The sequence below is a fragment of the Colobus angolensis genome, unplaced genomic scaffold (assembly GCF_000951035.1).
Source record: "Colobus angolensis palliatus isolate OR3802 unplaced genomic scaffold, Cang.pa_1.0 Scaffold247, whole genome shotgun sequence".
NCBI lineage: Eukaryota > Metazoa > Chordata > Mammalia > Primates > Cercopithecidae > Colobus > Colobus angolensis.
Genome location: NW_012115677.1, coordinates 269400 through 284719, shown reverse-complemented (window position 1 = coordinate 284719; position 15320 = coordinate 269400). Strand labels below are relative to the sequence as shown.

The window sequence follows — 15320 nt, the reverse complement described above, 5'->3', positions numbered from 1 at the left end:
GGATGGAGCTCCGTGAAGGCTGGAGAATGTTCTCTCTGAACACTGACTTATTACCATTTACGTAAACAAAATTTAAGCCTAAAGACCAACAATTACACAAAGCAAAGAATCAAGGTGAGTCGGTCAGGGCAGAATCAAAATCCAAATGGACAAAATCCAGGTTGAAGGCTAAGAGCTGACACAAATGTTGGGGGAGGGGTAATGAGGGGTAAAGAAAAATTAATTCAGGAAAGGAGGGATTAGAATTAAAGATAACAAAGGGTTCTTCCCTTCCTAAACCATTCCTAAAGCCACTGGAAGGTAAAGAGAGGGAGCACGGTAAAACAAGCATCTAAAGGTTAGGAAACTGAGAGCGAAGTCAGAACTCAGACTGACGAGGGCAACTGTTGGGGGTAATCGAGGGGTTGAGATGTCAGGGGTTGCTCAGGCATAGGGGGTGTGGCCTAGCATAGGGCATCAGATGTGGACAGTCAAAGGGGACCCACACAGCAGGGCAGCCCAGTGTAGAGCATCAGAGCCAATCTGGGTGAGGAGGGCCTCCAAATGGGGAATCACAGCCTGACTGAGGTAAGGAGGGCAACAATACAGGAGGCCAGCCTGGAATAGGGAATCAAAATCCAAGCTGGGTAAGGAGATTATCCACATGTGCAAAGAGCTCAGCACGAGGCATCAGAGTCAAGGCAGAATGAGGAGGACATCCAAAAACAGGAAGAGCCTGGTGCGGGAGTTTCAAGCACAAAGAGGGTGAACAGGGCTTCTCCACAGAAGGGCAGTCCAAAGTGGGGAGTCAGAGCCCAGGCAGGATGACGAGGGTGTCCACGTGTGGGAAAAGGGGGAATAGAATGAGGACTCAGAGTCAAAGCAGGGAAAAGAGGCATCCATGCAGGGGAAAGAGAGGCAACCGAGACGAGAGTCGCTTCTCATATTTATATGTGAGATTGGTCATACATAAATATGTATTTATAGATAAGTAAACATATTAAAGATAATGGAAGCCAAGTTTTCCACTGTTGAAGAAAACTAGAATAAATCATACAGTGTTAAACTTGAATTAAAAATATCAGTTTGAACTCATAGATTTCACTGTAGACAAAAAAAAAATATAGATGCAAATATGTATATGTACTTACATACATACACTCCTCTGTTCACTGTGAAGTCCTGGGAGCAGTGATACGCCAATAGCAATGAGCACATGTAGCACCTAGATTTTTCTAAATATTGTTCCACACTAAAAGTAACCAGGGATCCATAAAGAAATGATTGATTCCAGGAATGGATGGGGAAACTATGAGTCTGAAACATCCTGATGGGCCAGAAAACATGGAAGTTCTCAAAAAATGATGGGACAAGTAGAAACTAAGCTTAAAGGGGCTCTCACTGGCCAAATCTGAAGCAATTTGAGCATCAAATAATGACAGAAATAGCTTATAACCCATTGAATAAAATAGAAACTATGAATCTCTAGAGACAAAAATAAATGAATGAATTAAAAACTGGATCACAAAATGCTTTATTAATTACATGAGAAAAAGGGTAATTTTATGATGAAAGAGTCTAGCAGGTACCACCCTAATCAAGTGATCAAAGGGAACATCATCAGTAATAGAACACAAATCACAAACCACCAGATAGGATGCGATGAAAAGACTACAACATCACTTCTGTAATATTCCTGAAAATGATACATAATCTGAATCTAATCATGAAACAAACCCAAACTGAGAGGCATTCTTCAAAATGTCACTGTCCTGGCCAGGAGCAGTGACTCACACCAGTAATCCCAGCCCTTTGGGAGGCTGAGGCGGGTGAATCAACTGAGGTCAGGAGTTCCAGACCAGCCTGGCCAACATGGTGAAACCCTATCCCTACTAAAAATACAAAAAAATCAGCTGGGTGTGGTGGCACGCACCTGTAATCCCAGCTACTCAGGACGCCGAGACAGGAAAACTGCTTGAACCTGAGAGGCAGAGGTTGCAGTGAACGGAGATCACACTCCAGCCTGGGCAACAGAGTGAGACTCTGTCTCAAAAAAAAAAAAAAAAGTCACTGTCCTAAAATGCAAAGAAAGACTGGGAAAATGTCTCAGAAGGAGATTAGAGACATGATAACAAAATGCAAAATGCAATTCTGAACCAGATCCTTTTTCTATAAAAGATATCATGGGACAACTGATAAAACATGAATGAGTTATAAGAATTAAATGTTATTAATATATTAATGATTTTTATAGTTGCATTCTGGCTATAGAAGAAAATATCCTTGTTTGTAGGAAACACTTAAATGCATGGGGGTAGTGAGGCATCAAGTCAACAACTGAACTCTCAAATGGTTCAAGAATAGAGAGTTCTTTGTCCACTCAACTTTTCAACTGATTTGTGATTGTGTCAAAAATTTTTAAAACAGAAAGAAAAAAAACACACATACACACAAGAGATAATATTTGCCTACCCTCCACATATACACAAACACACAGCAATGTTCTGTGTGCCCAAGGTTCAGAAACTAGATGAAGTGGGGGTGAGCTGTCTGAAACATGGTCTTTCTTTTGCATATGGCATATTCTGACCCTACTTCATAAGAGGAATAGAAGGAGCTTCCGATGGTAAACTTGGCTGACTAATAAAAGCAATGACTTGTTCAATTCATACACACCAAGTCCTGTGCCAGCTCTTCTCATTATTAACAATAATCACCTTTGTTCAAGCCCATCTTTTCCTACTCTGACAAGCAGAACACTGTCCAATTAATAGAGTTGTGATACCCTTTTCATTAATCTCCCCTATCCTATTCACACTTGCATTGTCACTTTTATATATTCAACTGAAACTAATTTTCACTCAGTAAGAAATAATGAAACATATATACTTAATAATGGAAAAACAAATCATGCCACTCTTCTCTAGGAAATAAGCAGACATATTAGTGTGCTCCAGAATCTCCTAAATGTCAAAGAACTAAAGAACTAGTCTCCCCTTTAGGTTTCTCTTTTTCAAAGCCTAATATGTTCATTACTTCCTTCCCTCTCCTATGAAAAGGTATTATTTTCAACATTAAATGAAATCTAACACTTGTCTTAAATGTCTTTACATACATCAAAAAATATACATACCTCATCTACGAAGTTAATAGCATCAAACCAGTCTTGAAGAGCTTCAAGGCAATATCTAACAACATTTCGGGTATATTCTTGAGTTTCCTAAAATAGTAAGTTATATATAATAAATGTGTAATATATAAACATATATTTTCAACATTAAATTATATGAAATACATAATCATTATATGCATTGTGTATACATAAAATGGTAAAACGTAAACATTTTCAATATTATATTTGCCATTTCAAGAAATTGTCCCTTCATAAACAACCAGTGACAAATATGAAAATTAAATAAGTCGTTATGTTTCCTTTTTTACAATACCTTTCTAAAAATGAATGAAAGCTGAAAATAGATTTTAAATAGATTTCAATCAAACTTCATTTCAAGAGACTCCCCCACCAATTTACTATAAATTCCCTAATGTCATTGTTTAATGGGTACAGAGCTTCTTTGCGGCTGATGAAAAAGTATTGGACATGGATAGTAGCGAGAGTTGTACAACACTGTAAATGTACTTCAAGTCACTGAATTTCACAGCTAAAAATAGTTAGTGGTAAATGTTATGTATATTTTACACAATTAAAAAGAAAGGGCAGAGCATACGCGGACTGTAAGTAACCTGTGAATACCCTGACTTACAACAGAATTAGGGAAAAGACATGATGTGTGTGCCATTTGAAGTAAGAGTACTGTAAAAGACAACTACAATGTTTTGTGGTAAAACAGATCCACCAAAATAGGTGAGTTCCAAATTAAACAGAAATAGAAATAATGATAGGACTGCTCACCAAAAACAACAACAACAACAGGCAAAGGATTTAAAAAGACATTTCTCCCAAGAAAATACACAAATGACTAATAAGCACATACAAAGATGCTCAACATCATAGGAAAATGCAAATCAAAGCCACAATGAGATACCACTTCGCACCAACTAGAGAGGCTATAATTTTAAAAATGTAAACAGAAAGTGTTAGGAAGGATGCAGAGAAATTGGAATCCTCATATACTGCTGATGAGACTATAAAATGGTACGGGTGCTTTGATAAATTGTTTGCAGCGGGGCATGGTGTCTTACGTCTATAATGGCAACACTTTGGGAAGCTAAGTCAGAAGCATCAATTAAGGCCAGGAGTTCAAGACTAGCTGGGACACAGCAAGTCTCTGTCTCTGCAAAAAAAATTTAAAAATTAGTCAAGAGTGGTGGCATGCATGTATAGTCCTATCTACTTGGGAGGGAGGCTGAGGTAGAAGGGCTGCTTGAGCCCAGGAGTTTAAGGAAGCAATGCGCTATGATCACGCTACTGCACTCCAGCCTGGGCAACAGAGTGAGGCCCTATCTCAAAAAGAAAAAAAAATGTTTGGCAGTTTTTTGGTAAGTTAAATATAGAGTTACCATACAACCAAGCAATTCCACTCCTATGTATATTTCCAGAGAATTGAAAACATATGTTCACACAAAAAAATGTACATAAATATTCACAGAAGTATTATTCATAAGCAGCCAAAAAGTGGAATCAACCCAAATATCTATCAACTAATGAAAGGACAAATGAAATGCTGTATATCCATATGATGAAATATTACTCAGATAGAAAAAGGAATGCAGTACTGAGACATGCTACAACACAGCTGAACTTTGAAAACATTACATTAAGTGAAAGAAGCCAGACACAAAAGGCCACATATTATAGGATTCCATATATATGAAATGTCCAGACTAGGCAGATTTATAAAGACTGAAAGTAGATTAGTGATTTCCAAGAGATGAGGGGAGGTTGGAATTGGGAGGTATGCAATTTCTTTTGGGGGTGATAGAAATACTCTGGAATTAGATAGTGGTAGTAGTGGTAAACTTTGTGAATACACTGTAAACCACTGAATAGTATATACTTTAAAATGGTTACATGGTGAATTTTATTTAAGTTAAAAAAAAACATTTTGGGGTATCAATGTAAAATGTGTAAGTGCAGAAAGCATCAAAGCCACGTGGGTTAAACTCATCAGCTACCTATGTAAATGATATAAACATGCCTTTTTAAAAAGCTGAAAGTCTCACATTCATTCTTGATTTCTCCTTCACCTTACTCATCTCCATGTCATGTCAATTCTTGCTTGGTATTATCATATAGCTTCATGCCTATTTCCATTCCCACAATACAGACCAAAATCACTTACCTGGTCACCTTACTAACATTCTCATCCTGTTTTAATCTATGCTATATGAGATTTATATTTATAAAATATTATTTTATACATTCTATTCCACACCTCTCACTGAAAACAAATCAATGGCACTTACAAGTTATCATAAATAATCTGTCATAACCAAACTAAAGCAGCAGGTAATTTACAGATAAATAAACTTTTAAAACCAAATGTTCTCCTATTTCATCAAGCATTTGGGCAATGGGGTACCATTACAGGCTCTTAGTGCAAGTGTAAACTGGTACCACCTTCTGGAGAACAATTTGACAGGTAGGTACTAAGAGTCTTAAAACAATGACCAGTTAATTCCATTATAAATACAGCATATTTCATAATCATGTTCTGATTGTCTCTCTCCTATCTTCCCACTACCACCACTCCCCAACCCCCAAAAAAGTCAGTATGCATGCTAACTTAGTAGTTTTACGACCTTGAGCAAATTACTTAAATTTTATGAGTCTCAGTTTCTCCACATGTAAAAATGGGCATAATACAACCTACTTCCCAGTACTGTCCTGAAGAGGCAAAGTGAAATGATGTACATAAAATGCTCTGTATCATAGGTTAACACTATGTGTGACAAGTAATTAAGTGCTCCAAAGAGTCAAGACCACATTAATCTTCTATCAAGTCTGTAGTAACCTATAGTTGCCACCGGATGAAGACTTTGCAGTTTAATTTTCTCCTTAGAAAGCAAGTATCAGTAAAATTCTAGAAACGTGTCATTCTCTTATCCAATCTTCATGTCATTAGTTAATCTAGCATTAAAAGTATGATGCTGTACTGACTGAGCTACCTGGGTAGTATTATTTTTTTTAACTAGCCCTTTATGTTTTCAAGAATCAAATAGCATTCAATGCAATCATACAAAGACAGTAATTTATCAAGTGAACTTTCCTTTTAAATTACTTAATCCTTAAGTTTTATATTTTACAGTAGAAAATTTAAACAGAGAAATAACATTTATTTTCCTATAAATAATAGTGTTTCTTCTAATTTATACTTCTAAACCCTGACAGCACTGCAGCTAAAAAGCTTTGGACATTCTTGCTTAAAAAACAACTATAGCAAAGTGATAAAGAGCACTGGTTTTTAAATCAGATGAATTTGCTTTCAAATTCACTGTCTACTTACAGTATGTGAACTTAAGCAAGTTATTTAACCTCTGAAAGAACAGAATGATGCCATGTACTTTATAGGAGATGCAATGAAGGTTAGATAAGAATATATGAAAAGTGCATAGAACAATGTCTCACATAGTGTAAGTGTTCACCAAGAGAACGCCTTATCTAGGAACCAGATGCTCCTATAACTGAGAAGTTACTCTCTGATACTGCCAGGACAACAGGAGCCTGTTTTCTCTCTGTTCTCTTTATTTCATAGATTAGGAGAACCATACTGCATTGTAATTCTAGCCTTCAAAGCTGAAATATGAACTATTGCCCAGAAACAATAATTTTTCATTATCAAAGAGATAAACATAACCTCAGCCTCATAATTCAAATTCATCTTAAACACAGTAGTCAGAATAATCTTCTTAAAATATTGATCTTTTTATATCAATATCATATCAACCCACTTTACCGAGTATCTTCCGTTGGCTTACATACATGACATGGCATTCTTCTGATTTTTCTCTTCTCCCTATCCTTAGTATCTAAATGATAGTTCTTTCTTCGGAGTTCACATCTCTCTTCTCCCTATTTAATCTCATTCCATCCCTTGGTGATAAATACATTCTATATGTCTAAGGGTCTAGAATGTATAACCTCAGTCCAGACTTACTTTTTGAGCATGAGACTCATATATCCAACTGCCTATTCTCTATTTCTACTTGGACATTTCACAGGCATCTCAAACTTAACCTATTTAAAGCTAACTCTGATCTCTCTAAACTTGACAATCTCTCAGTCTTTACTACCTTTGTAAATAGCACTTCCATACACAGTAACTCAAAAGTCTCCCTCATCAATAATGTACAATCCATCACCAAGCCTGTAGATGCTACCTCAAAAATACATCTTGAATATCCAAAATACACTTTGAATATATATATATATATCAAATATATATGCTACCTGAATTTCATGTTCAGACTACTGTCATAGCATCTTTTAGTTGACAAATAATAACTACATGTATTTATGAGGTACAATGTGATGTTTTGAGATAAATATATGTGTATATACATATATTTGTACATACACACATATATACACACACACACACACACACAAGGATTGTGGGATAAGTATATCAAGCTAATTAACATATCCATCCCCTCAGACACTTATCATTTTTTGTAGTGAGAGCATTAAAAACCTATTCCTTTAGCAATTCTGAAATGTAAAATACATTATTATTAACTACAGTCACCATGCTGTGCAATAGATTTCAAAAAGTTATTCCTCCTCTCTAGCTAAAACTTTGTACCCTTTAGTCAAAACTCCCCATTTCCCACTCCCTCAGCCCCAGCTTCTGGAAATCATCATTCTACTCTCTACTGCTGTAAGTTCAACTTTTTTAGATTCTACATACAAGTGAGATCAATTTACTGTAGCATCTTTTTTTTTTTTTTTTTTTTTTTGAGACGTTGTCTCGCTCCGTCGCCGGGGCTGGAGTGCAGTGGCCGGATCTCAGCTCATTGCAAGCTCCTCCTCCCGGGCTTACGCCATTCTCCTGCCTCAGCCTCCCGAGTAGCTGGGACTACAGGCGCCCGCCACCTCGCCCGGCTAGTTTTTTGTATTTTTTAGTAGAGACGGGGTTTCACCATGTTAGCCAGGATAGTCTCGATCTCCTGACCTCGTGATCCGCCCGTCTCAGCCTCCCAAAGTGCTGGGATTACAGGCTTGAGCCACCGCGCCCGGCCTACTGTAGCATCTTAATTGGTCTATTTACTCCTGGTCTTGCTGCTTCCCACCCATGCTACTCCTGCTCAAATCCAGTCTTCTCCAGGAACAGAACGATCTTTTAAGTGTAAATCTGATCACATTAAACTCTTGCTTAAAAATCTTCAGTGGCTTCTCCTTAAAATTGAATCCAAGAGTCCTTAACATGATCTGCAAATACCTGCAATAATAATCTGATCTCTGCCTCTCTCTCCAACTCCACCTTGTTTACTCTGTGGTTCCAGCCACAAATTCCTTAAAAAGATCAATCACGGCTGGGCGCAGTGGCTCACCCCTGTAATCCCAGCACTTTGGGAGGCCGACGCGGGCAGATCATGAGGTCAGGAGATTGAGACCATCCTGGCTAACACGCTGAAACCCCGTCTCTACTAAAAAAAAAATACAAAAAAGTAGCCAGGCTTCGTGGCGGGCGCCTGTAGTCCCAGCTACTCGGGAGGCTGAGGCAGAAGAAGGGCGTAATCCCCGGGAGGGGGAGCTTGCAGTGAGCCAAGATTGTGCCACTGCACTCCAGCCTGGGAGACAGAGCGAGACTCCGTCTCAAAAAAAAAAAAAAAAAAAAAGGACCAATCACTTTCCTACCAAAGGTAGGCTATTCCCTCTAATCTCCAGCACGACCACCACTAACCCCAATTTAACCTTCACAGAGATGGGCCCTTCATATTCTCTCTTCATAAAGACATTCTCTGATACTCATACTCATTACTCTCCCTCATAACAACCTGTTATTTTCCCAAAAAGCACTTTACGAAAGCTGTGTTTACTTACTTAAGGTTTATCTCACCCATGAGAGCAAGAACCGCATCTGTTTGGTTCAGTACTAAAACTTTAAGCATCTAAATAATGTCTGGCATATATTGTTTGAATAAATGAACAAACAAACCTCATACTGTATGACAGTTTCTTGATAAATGCTACAGTGGAAATCAAACAAGGTACATTATGAAAACAACCTGACTGGAGGAATAAATGAGTAGATGATATATCTGAGTTTTCAGAATATTTGAAGAAAACTTTAAAATTTCAAAGAGTTAATATTAATTGTTCTTCATTTTGGTTAGAATCACTACCTAGGTCCCACTGCATATCTAGTGAATCAAAACCTCTGACAGTGGGGCTCATGCATCATATTTTTTAAGCTTCCAAGATAAGCATTCCAAGATAACTTTCTCATGCAAGAAAAACACTGAGCCAACAAAAGAGAATGAAAGAGTGTATGCCAAAGAAAGAGACTAGCTTGAACAAAAGCACAGGGATCAAGAAAGGACACTGCACGTTGAGGAATAATAATCAATCCAATAAAGGTATGGAGGGAGAGGTGGTATAAGAAAATGAATTACAGGCTAAGGTGGGCAGTTTACCTGAGGTCAGGAGTTTGAGACACATCTATGCAACATGGTGAAACCCTGTCTTTACTAAAAATACAAAAATTAGCCAGGCATGGTGGTGCACACCTGTAATCCCAGCTACTGGGGAGGCTGAGACAGAAGAATCACTTGAACCAAGGAGGCAGAGGTTGCAGTGAGCTGAGATCGCACCACTGCACTCCAGTCTGGGCGACAGTGAGTGAGACTCCATCTCAAAAAATAAAAGATAATGAATTATGAGAGCCAAGTTGAGGGCAACTTGTGGAGAATTTTAAATGTCTCTAGAAGAAAAATAGATGTTATCCTGTAAAGTGATGAGAACTTGAATGATTTTTAAGTAAAGGAGAGGGAGATTTATAGAGCTTAGAAAAGTAAGTTTGGTATTGAGATAGGTCACAGTAGAAAGAGTCTAGAAATAGGAAAACCAGTTAAGAAGTTACCTTAATAATCCACATTTTTAAAATACATTAATAATCCATATTTCTAAAATACAGAGAAATAAAGGAAAAAGGCAGGAGAGGAATATTTCTGGAATGAAAGAAAGATTCTTAGTATCTGATTACAAGTTGAACACAGGTAGTACAGCATGGGAAGAAAGTTTCCAGAATGGACAATTAAGTAATTTAAGACACCATTAAATGACAATAAGGGCACAAAAGGAAATATAGTATGGACAGATAGTTTTTAAAAGTTAATTCAGAACCTGAGAAAATTCATGTACCTACAAGGGGATCTACATTAATAATCAGACCTGTTAGAAATTTGAACCGGACCAACATGGTGAAACCCTGTCTCTACTAAAAATACAAAAATTAGCCAGGTGTGCTCGTGCACGCCTGTAATCCCAGCTACTCAGGAGGTTCAGGCAGGAGAATTGCTTAAACCTGGGAGATGGAGGTTGCAGTAAGCAGAGCTGGCGCCACTGCACTCCAGACTGGGCGACAGAGAGTGACTCCTTCTAAAAAAAAAAAAAAAGAAAGAAAGAAATTTGAACCTATTAAGACTGTAACAAGGTTGTGAGTCATCTGCATTTAGAGAATGGTTGAACTAACAAAACACAGCATAAATCTACTTAAAGAAACACATACGTTTAAGTGGTAGATGGAAGAGAGCTTCACAATAACAAAGAGCAAGATTTACTGTCCATTTCTATTTCACTTTGTTTTTAAAAGGTCAGTAAACAGATTGAGAAATTCAAATATTTTTAAATGAGCTGACCAAGTCGACCAAATCAACCAATTAAAAAAGAGGCAGAGCCAAAACTAGAACCCAGGGCTTCAAAATATGTCTACTATAAAATCTTGTCCAGCATGATTACTGGTACAGGACAACAGGCTGGAACTGCATGGTGTCCATATATCCAAATTTTAGTCAAGTCTTTAGTTTAATAGGGTCAGGGATTCCATTTGTCTGGATTGCCCAAAGTTTCTGGAGACCCATCAAACCAATGCTTATAATAGTATATATTATAATATACATTATATAACAATCACTGGAAGGTTTGTGAAATTTATACTTGTTTTGTCCTTGGAATCTTGAAAGTGTAACATTGAGGACTATCCTACTCCTTGAAAGATAAGAAGCATTACGCAACTGATAATAAATGAAACAATAAAGATGAATGTGGAGACTAATGAAGTTCCAAAGACTGTTCACAATAGCAACAGGCTGGAAAAATCTGATAATAATGAATTCCAAACTGCCTAAGAATGAAAATTACCGTCTCGGGTCAATTTTCATAAAGTTGAATTCAATTTGAAACAAAATTAAACACTACACATTATATACAAATGAACAAACCAATATTTTCACAAGTCTTTTTCTTAAATAAACACAGAAATTAACAAAAATATTTCCAACATACCCTAACTTTACAATGTGATAAAAGCCCCCACATTGGCTGTGCACAGGCCTCAAGTTCAGCAGCAAAGGCAGCATAGTAGGTCTGAGACTCAAATTCCACATGCTCATTTAGTTCTCGCTTGTTTAAGTTCATACCTTGCAAAAATTAAAGCAGATATAAACCTTGTCAAGTGGAAGCACACATTCATATTAAATATCAAGTACAACAATTCCCAGTCCCAAACACATTTATGCACACAAACGGCATTACTGACACAGTACATACAGAAGCAAATGACTAAAAATGAAACAATCTAGTCCTTTCAGAATTTTTTACAAACTAGGTTTTCTTAGAAACATGTTATGAATTGTCTCATGTAACAAACTGAATATCTTTTAACAAGAAAGTCAAAAAAATTAAATTTTTTTTTTTTTTTTTTTTGAGACAGAGTCTCACTCTGTCGCCCAGGCTGGAGTGCAGTGTGTGATCTCAGCTCACTGCAAGCTCCGCCTCCCGGGTTCACACCATTCTCTTGCCTCAGCCTCCTGAGTAGCTGGGACTACAGGTGCCCGCCACCATGCCCGGCTAATTTTTTTGTTTTTTAGTAGAGACGGGGTTTCACCGTGTTAGCCTAGGATGGTCTCGGTCTCCTGACCTCGTGATCCACCCGTCTCGGCCTCCCAGTGCTCGGATTACAGGCGTGAGCCACTGAAAATAATTTTAATTGATCTTACTTGAAAGTTTTATGTGTTATAAATCTTTCTCAGAGAATAGATTTCACATTTCTAGATTAATGGTTACAAATGCTTCAAAGCCAGGCACAGTGGCTAATCCTGGTAATCCCAGCACTTTGAGAGGCTGAGGCAAATGGACTGGTTGAGCCCAGGAGTTCTAGACCAGCCTGGGCAACATAGTGAGACCCTGTCTCTACTAAAAATAAAAAAATTAAGTTAAATTTTTTAAATGCTTAAAAAAGTTATACTCCTGTTTCTTTTTCAATCATTTGACATTTTTCCTAATTCCTCGGTATGTTTTATGAACAATTTATTAGAGTACTTACAAATACCAATTAAAATAATGAGATATTTCATATGTAGCCTGAATGATATGCTATTATATTTTAATTGATGTTTAATAATTCAGCATTAGGAATTTTGTAAACCAAAAAATTAACAAAGGTACCAGTAAAATTCATACCTTGAAAGAAAGATACAAAGTTCATCCATGTAACTAACAAACCGTGATCCTCCAAAAATCTCTTGGCCACACTTTGATGAGAAAGAATATTAATAAAATCACTAACAAGAGGCCAATAAGTGTTATTCTTCAGTAATGCTTCTCCACAGTTCACTACCACATGTAAACTATTTTCTTCATCTAAAAAAAGACATACAAAACCCAAAAATGTCATAAGATTTTTTTAAAAGCTTAACAAATAATACAGAATACATACACTTTAGAATCAGATATACCTAAATTCAAACCCCAGCCTTCCATTTAATACCTATATGGCTTTAGGCACAATATTTATGCTCTCTGAATCAATTTCCTCATCTATAAAGTGGAAAATAAAAACATCCATCTTAAAATAATTACATGAAGCATTAACAAAAAGTACTTAGCATATCATTATAGTAATTATTACCATATGTCCAATATATGACATGATACTGAAGTAGCTGTATGTTTATAAAACCTTATTTTCTTGATTCTGATATAATGCAATATTTTCTGATCCAATCAATAAAAAATTTTTACCCCTAGATTAATCTCATTTCATCTTATCAATCAAATCTGTATGATTTCAAGAGACATAAATTTAATTCCTTTCTTCTATTCAAAGAATACATCAACACAATTTTTAGCAAACAGTATTTCAAAGATAAAAGAAAAAACACATATTTTAAAAAAAGAAAAACACACACACCAACTTCTTAAGCTGTGAAAAAAAAATAGTTTAAATACATCGTTGGGGGTGGTGGGGGGATAGGCTTGTACAAAATATTTATCATTAAAAATTATTAGTATATATGTATTAGCTCTCTTTAACCTATTCCAACTTCACTGACTCACTGGACTAGGAAGTTTCCATTCCCATTGTAAAGCATATTAACACCCATAATACATGGAATGCTCAAGGCTCGTAGCTCATTCCCTGTACACAAGTTGGGGTATATGGTTACCTAGAGTCAATTTTTGTTTCTATTTATGCTAATTGTTCTTTTTATCATAATTACACAATTTAGATCAAAAGTATATGAACTAATGACATGTGAAAGCACAGAGAGGTATTACAGAAACTGAATCATATGCTTTTGAGAGACAACCAAATAAAAACAAGTGCCAGGAAAAAAGCTAAAAAACCTTGGGACAGAAAAATCATAAAACCTATAAGTATATTTTACACTCAGATTGCTTTATATTCTAACTCTATTTTAAAGAGATTAAAATTAGAATCCACAGATGATGCTTCATAGATGTGCTATTTATAAAAAAGATGAACGAGAACTCCAGTCAAGGAAACCATATCCTGAAAATACTTTGCCCAAAGTTAAAAGTCTGGAGAATGAACACACAGTTCTGCGTTTTAAGTTAAAATACAATGTTTAAGGTATATATATATTTTTTCAAAGATGGGGGTCTCACTATGTTGCCCATGCTGGACTCAAACTCCTGGGTTCAAGCATTCCTCCCACCTCGGCCTTCTCAGTAGCTGGGATTACAGGTGTGTGCCGCCACACCCAGCTCATATCATTTTTTTAAATGAGTCCTCACTTTAACCAACTTATTCAACTACCTACCTACCAGTCATACTCATCAGTCAGGAGGGCCTCTACTGCACTTTTTAATTTCCATACATTAAACTTAGGTTTCAGTCCACAGAATTATTTTACCAAATATTAAATAAGTTTAACAATGTCTAAGAACAGGGCCCACTGGTTAAGTACACTCTCTTTCAGTACTCCTCAATGGACAAGGGAGGGTCTAACTCAATGAGGAAGTAAGGATTAGGGGCTTCTTACAAATTATTTATACTAACCCCTGAGATTCTGAAAAGCACCCCCATGACTGACAACTACAGTTCCACTTCTGAGCTAGTGAGCCATTGATATTGATGCGACAGTGCTAAGGAATGTTGGGATTTTTTTTTAAGTTAAAAATTGAGAATCACTGTTGTATATAATTCAAACCAGAGGATGAATAAGCAGAATATAATTAATCAAACTCACTATTTTCCTGACATTGCTTAAATACTACTATTCTTGTGAAAAACGCCTTGGAAGCATTAATGAAATAAAATGATTAGGACTTCTATTTTTACTCAAACTGGTACTTTCCTCATTACAGATATAAAGAGCAATGATTCAGTGTTAAATTAAATTCACTCATCAACAAATATTTATTGAGCACCTACTAAGGGTCAGGTTTTCAACTGATCTCTGAGAATAAAGTAGTAAATAAATCAAGATTTAGATGATCTCTGTCTTCATGGAGATTAACACCTAAGAAGGCAGAGTGTGATAAGGGCTGTAACGGGAAAAGTACAGGGAGTCATAAGAACAAATAAAGCTAGACTACAATTCAAGAAAAGACTTGGCTGGGCATAGTGGCTCACACCTGTAATCCCAGCACTTTGGGAGGCCGAGGTGGGCGGATCACCTGAAGTCAGAGTTCGAGACCAGCCCGGCCAACATGGTGAAACCCCCACCTCTACTAAAAACACAACAATTAGCTGGGCAGAGTGGCGGGCACCTGTAATCCCAATTACTCGGGAGGCTGAGACAGGAGAATCGCTTGAACCTGGGAGGCGGAGGGTGCAGTGAACTGAGATTGTGCCACTGCACCCCAGCCTAAGTGACAGAGCAAGATTCCGTCTCAAAAAAAAAAAAAA

General features: G+C 36.9%; 1 protein-coding gene across 1 annotated transcript in view; it reads right to left on the bottom strand.

Moving 5' to 3' along the window:
• The window catches only part of UBR3 (ubiquitin protein ligase E3 component n-recognin 3 (putative)), a gene marked incomplete at its 5' end in the record, with an annotated part of 276638 nt that overhangs the window by 182227 nt on the left and 79091 nt on the right, over nucleotides 1-15320 (bottom strand). The window contains 3 exons of the mRNA XM_011945970.1: nucleotides 3113-3199; nucleotides 11450-11583; nucleotides 12626-12805. Coding sequence (XP_011801360.1) covers nucleotides 3113-3199; nucleotides 11450-11583; nucleotides 12626-12805 — 401 coding nt within the window. The remainder of the gene's footprint in view (nucleotides 1-3112; nucleotides 3200-11449; nucleotides 11584-12625; nucleotides 12806-15320) is intronic.